Source organism: Charadrius vociferus, unplaced genomic scaffold (genome assembly GCF_000708025.1).
Source record: "Charadrius vociferus isolate BGI_N301 unplaced genomic scaffold, ASM70802v2 scaffold15, whole genome shotgun sequence".
NCBI lineage: Eukaryota > Metazoa > Chordata > Aves > Charadriiformes > Charadriidae > Charadrius > Charadrius vociferus.
Genome location: NW_009650064.1, coordinates 14,094,404 through 14,100,403, shown reverse-complemented (window position 1 = coordinate 14,100,403; position 6,000 = coordinate 14,094,404). Strand labels below are relative to the sequence as shown.

At 40.0% G+C, this 6,000-nt stretch overlaps 1 protein-coding gene across 1 annotated transcript in view; it reads left to right on the top strand.

Annotated features, from left to right (window-relative positions):
* The window catches only part of ZFHX4 (zinc finger homeobox 4), a 127,022-nt gene that overhangs the window by 2,548 nt on the left and 118,474 nt on the right, over positions 1-6,000 (top strand). The window contains exons 2-3 of the mRNA XM_009891887.1: positions 1-282; positions 1,409-1,911. The exon at positions 1-282 is cut by the window's left edge and continues 1,146 nt beyond it. Coding sequence (XP_009890189.1) covers positions 1-282; positions 1,409-1,911 — 785 coding nt within the window. The remainder of the gene's footprint in view (positions 283-1,408; positions 1,912-6,000) is intronic.

Below are 6,000 nucleotides of genomic sequence, written 5' to 3'. Positions count from 1 at the left end.
AGGTTTGCGACTACGAAACCAACGTGGCGAGGAACCTCCGCATTCACATGACCAGTGAGAAGCACATGCATAATATGATGCTCTTGCAGCAGAACATGAAACAGATCCAGCACAACCTGCACTTAGGCCTTGCGCCCGCCGAGGCAGAGCTCTACCAGTACTACCTAGCCCAGAACATAGGCCTGACTGGAATGAAACTGGAGAACCCAGCAGATCCTCAGATGATGATCAATCCATTCCAGCTTGATCCGGCAACAGCTGCGGCTTTGGCACCGGGACTTGGTCAGTATCTCTTTGTCTTCTCATGTAAGTTTGTCACTTAGAAGTACCAGCGCTCCAGCTGAAGATGAAAACCTGTTGTTTTGTTTTGCTCGTCATCTTGCATCGAGCTTTGCCTGTAAAAGCTAAATTAGTCATATGCTAGGTAATAGTTGCGGGAGTGGCAGGAGCATCGCAAGGTCAAGCAGAAAGCGGTGAAGGAACTCCACCTGCCCTGGCCGGCTCGGCTTCAGCCCCCTGGCCGTGCCTGCATCCTTGCAGTCCCGCTTTCCTCTCCTCCACCCCTGTGTGCAGGGCCCGCAGGTAGCAAATAAAATTAATTGATTATGTAACGAGGTGCTATCAAATTAACAAACTAGAAAAGATAAAGGCAGCTCTGTTTTCTGCAGTTTTTAATTATCTGAATAGGTCAACATATTCAGGGAGGAATGTGATCTTTTCTTTCTTACCTGACAATGCCCCTTTATAGTAAGCAAATTGTCTGTATTCCAAGTATAAGAGGAGGGCAAATTGGAATCAAATGCTCATGAGTGAGCAGCGTACTGTCAATCTGCTACCTAATGGTACAAATTCGCCCTAAAAAGAGTTCTCAAACTTTGTTCTGTTCTAATGTTTCCTTTTTGACGTACCTCAGTTGTCCCAGTCCTTGTTTGCTGGGTGTATTTTAAAATTAGGAATGCTGAGATCTGGTACCAAACGTAGCTAAATTAGTATAGATATGCTTATCCTAATTACTATATTGTAGATGTATATATATTGACCTACCTCCAGCATCATTTAAGGGATATAACAAAACTACAATTAGCGCTGTGTAAGTTAATCTAGGCTTTTAAGTTACAAAAGCATTGCTGTTTTGTTATTTTATTGATCAACTTTCATGCCTTTGAAAATACAAATTCCAGAATGACATCATGCCCAGTAGGAGTAATTAAAGCTATCTGATGAGGGAATTTAGAAGTTGAAAGGGATGATTGTAATTGATCCTGATTCAATCCTATTACAGCTTTTTATAGTTTAAGCTCTAGAGAAAGCAAACTCCTTGTCAAGGCTTTATTTTACGGATTCCTTTGTGTGTGCTATGCTTGCTGGTCTCTACTTTCCCTTTTAATTTTTTTTTTTTTTCCTGTAGTAAATAATGAGCTGCCGCCTGAAATCCGGCTTGCCAGTGGTCAGCTAATGGGTGATGACCTGTCCCTCCTTACTGCAGGAGAGCTGTCACCTTATATCAGTGACCCAGCGCTGAAGCTATTCCAGTGTGCTGTTTGCAACAAATTCACCTCTGACAGCCTGGAGGCCCTAAGTGTGCATGTGAGCAGCGAACGCTCGCTCCCCGAAGAGGAGTGGAGGGCTGTAATTGGAGACATCTACCAGTGCAAGCTCTGTAACTACAACACTCAGCTCAAAGCGAACTTCCAGCTCCACTGCAAGACTGACAAACACATGCAGAAATATCAACTGGTGGCTCACATTAAAGAAGGGGGCAAAACTAATGAGTGGAGGCTGAAGTGTATTGCCATTGGCAACCCTGTTCACCTCAAATGTAACGCCTGTGACTACTACACCAACAGCGTGGATAAATTGCGCTTACATACTACCAATCACAGGCATGAGGCAGCCCTGAAACTGTACAAGGTAAGCCGGTGACAGCAATTTCGGTCGGCACCGAGTAGACTAGGAAATTAACTGTTTTGGTGCTAATCGAACAAGACTTTAATGAATCAGCAGAATAAATGTTTACTGAACATGCGCAGAATCGAACAAAAACTATGCAGGCCGGTCAGGGAGGAGTGCTCCCGGTGAGTCGTGTTGATTCACCTGAGGGCCCCTTTAGGATGCACTTACTGTGGACACATGAAAAACGTAAGGTTTTTTTTGAAAAAAAGTTCTCTCATAATAATTGGCTAGAGGAGTTTTACTTCTTTTATAATCTTTTCAGACTTTGTCTGTTACATTTTGATCAGAAGCTTTACAGAGATCATGGTGATAAAAAAAAAAAAAAAGAAGATTTTTCCATACTGTGCATAGGGAAGGAGGTCACTTTCTGGCATATATATTTGTTTGCAACCGTAATCTATCACAGCCAAGTTATTTTACATTGGTATTTTCAGTAAGCACGTGCAATATGCCACATTATTACCAAGGATATTCAAAAGTAAGCACTGTCATCCTTTTGTCTGCCCTTCTTTTCCAAGCCAATAATGATTTTTCACAAACATGAAAGGGTGTGGTGTAGATAAATATGTTAGTAGAATGGCAACTGTATTTTTATCTTTACTGGAAAAAACTATGTGGATATAATGAATATGTGGGAGTGATGAATACCATTTATTACACAACTTGTCATGACTTTTTCCAAACCCTAATTATGGGGTAACTTATTTTCTGCAGGGTGTTTACTGGGTTGGCTTGATTGTCTTGGTTCAGTACAAAATATAACACATTCATTTCCAAGATGAATAACTTTGTAACTTATTAAAAACTTCTTTTGTCTAGGGGATATAAAAATTCAGGAAATATTGCAAACCATTAGTCACTGTAACAAGCTCTAAATATGATTAGAAAATCCATTTTGCAAGTGTTATCTATTGATTTATACTAGAAATCTGTGATAACTAAACTATCAGGAGTCATCTGCTGATTACAGCAACTATGCTGGTTTTCTAATCATGTTGAAAATGTGTACACACGGAACAAATACAGAAGAGCCTCAGCAGTCCTCTAGTTTAAGCAAGAAATAACATTTTGTAGGTGTTCAACCATGTTCAAATGGTGGTTCTGAGTTAACACGGGGTGCCCAGGCAGTAACATGGATTTTAATTTTATAACCCGATAGTTGTAACCTAGGTGGATCTGCTCTGGACAAAAATGGCAGTAACACAATCAGGTCTATTATATTGTCCCACAATGCTGGCTGCTCTGCTAATTTAATAATGTATTTTATTTAAATTGCATTTTTCCTTAACTCTAGGGAGGTGGGGGTTTTGTGCTTGTTTGTTGCGTTTTTTATTAAGGATCCAAAGTCCTGTTTTGAAAGGTGCCAAAAGAGCTGGGAGTACAGTGACCCAGGTAGCTTGCCTCAGCAGCAAAAGTGCCTTCAGAAGTTCCTGCTCCCTCTCATCCTTGAAGAGGTTCCTTGCTCCCTCCAGTTACGCTGACTGCGGAGCCACACTCTAAGTCAGGTTTTTTAAATGATCTAGGTTAAACATGCTTGGTTCCCATCTCTCTCTTTTTTTTTTTTTTTTTCTGTAATGCCACCATTCAGAGAGATGCTGCTGCAAACCATGTCACAGATACGAATGATAGAATGGGAGATGGGAAGGCAGAGGGCTTTTCTCAGATGGCTTCACTGCCAAAGCTTTGGACACTGTTGAAAATAAGATGCCAGTTGCTTATTTTTAAATATAGCTATAGGCATAGCTATAGCTTTGCAAGGTACAAATGATCTGCTCAGAAAAGCACCGTCTCCACTCAGTCAACCCAATCGCTAGAGAAATCTTCATCAAATACGTTTGGGTTTGCAGCCCGTCCTACACAACATTTGATGTAGCGTACTAAGGGAGCGAGCTTGAGCTCTTAGCTCTCATCACGAAAAGTGTCTTGTCGCTGAACCTGTTTCTTTGCCAGATCCTGGTTTGTTAGATCGAGCAATTCAGTAGTGCCTGTGTGGTGCAGCTATCACACATGGCAAATGACCATCGCTAACCTAAGTTCAGTCTCTGAATCAGTTAGGGTGAAAGACATCCCAGTGGAGAAGGAATGCATAAGCTCTTAGTCACCCTCGAAGCTTCATGTCCTACAGAAGGACAATTGAGAGTGTACTGCTGGTAACCATAGGGTTGCAAGTCTCCTGATACATGTGTTTTTAAAGACTTGTCCCTGGGATTGCTAGGGAGAATCAGCTTTTTAAAGTTTCTGTCCCTCACGACTTCTTAGAGAAGCTTGGAAATTTGAACCCCGCTAAGCTTAACAACTCTCAGAAAGCAGATAGCATGTACACGTGCACGCATTATTTTTATATAATCTAATTTTAAGGCTAATTTGAAGGAGAGGACTGACTTATTTAAAATATCAATTGGGGTATTAGTTGTATTATTTTTTAAGATTTGGGGTTGGCAGTACTACAATGCATCCCAAGTAACCAAAATGTTCCAGATGTGTGTGCTTTATAACAGAATGTAATGCCTCTGTACGTCACCCAGAAAACTTTGATTTTAATTGTGGGCGTACATTCAGGCCTGAAGGTGGAAATAAATGAGATTTTGACAGTCTGTAAAGTTATCTGCTAGCAGACGTGATAGTTTTGTCAGGTCTTGGTGAAGCTGTTGACACCAAGAGAGTTGTAAACTTTTTTTCTCTTGATACATCAGATAAACTTTTAGAGCACCTAAGGAAAAAAAAAAGAGCATTAATTTGTATGAATAATAGATATATGCCTTGGGAGCGATATCGAATATTCATGAATTGTGTTTATATTCAAGCAGCTCCTCTAACTCTTTTAAAATTAAGGTGCTGTGAATATGGTTTGGCAATAAAAACTTTAATACTAAAACCATCTGAAAGCCCAGAAAAAGAATCTGTGACTTTGTTCCTTTGCTTTGTCAAGTACCTCAAAGTTTTTTCTTTAGTCATTTATATTTATTTAAATGTTATTGTTTTGTGAATTTTCTTTTCATAAATGTTGCCGTAACAGCTTGATTTCTCTTCCTATGCTTAACTCTTGATGGAATAAAAGGATGTCTTTTCAGAGCCATAGCTTTTAAAGCGACCATGAACATCAGAGCTTCTCTTCTGAAGCTGTATAATTTTAGGCAGTACTGAAATGTCACTTGTAGAGTTAGATTCTAAATGTGGCAAAGTGAAACCTTTAGCTGTTTTCTAAGTGATTTAAAAAAGAAATGGCCTGATTGCGCCTTACGAAGTGCAGTATTCAAATGGTGTCGGTAACGCGGCTGCTAGGAACCAGAACAAGGATGGCCTTACCCTGAGTGAACTCAGCTTGGCCGAAAGGAATTTCCCAAAGACTTACATTTGGAATTGTGGAGCTCAATAGTAGCAAATTAAACCACAGAAGTGTTGTGAGTCCTTCGCAGCATCCGTCAAGAAGCATTCAGTGACTCCACAAGTAAACAGAGAAAGCCTCTATAGCAACAGAGTGCATTTCCATTCTGCGGGAGGAAGCATTCAACTTCTGCAGATTTGGGAAGCTGAGGCAGGACAATGATCCATCTCTGTGGATATGAAGTACATATAGCTGGAACTGCTCTTAAGGAAGCCATTTTGTGGCTTAGTCAAATAGCTTCTGATTCAGGGAACCGCAGATACCATGTCCTGAGCTCATAAAATAGTTTCCAGATACTTTTAATAAATTAATAAACAGAGGGTAGCCTTTTCACAAAGCCAACTGGTGTGACTGAAAAGAAGTTTCACTTAACCAAGTACCTGAACGTCATGATCAATTGCTAATCACAAATAAATAACAGAAGTTAGTCCACCAAAAATAGTATTCAATTAGTTGATAATAGCTTTAATAGACATTACTTTTATATTGGATATTTACTGCAGTTTACGTTATGTGTGCAACTATTTAGGAGCTCAGAGGAAGTGACAGGCAGCAGTTAGCAGACTAATACTCAGCTGTGTGAAAACTACCTTGGTTTTCCCTTTATTGACAAAATATTGATCCATAACACTATTAATGCTATGATTGTCAGCTCAATTTGG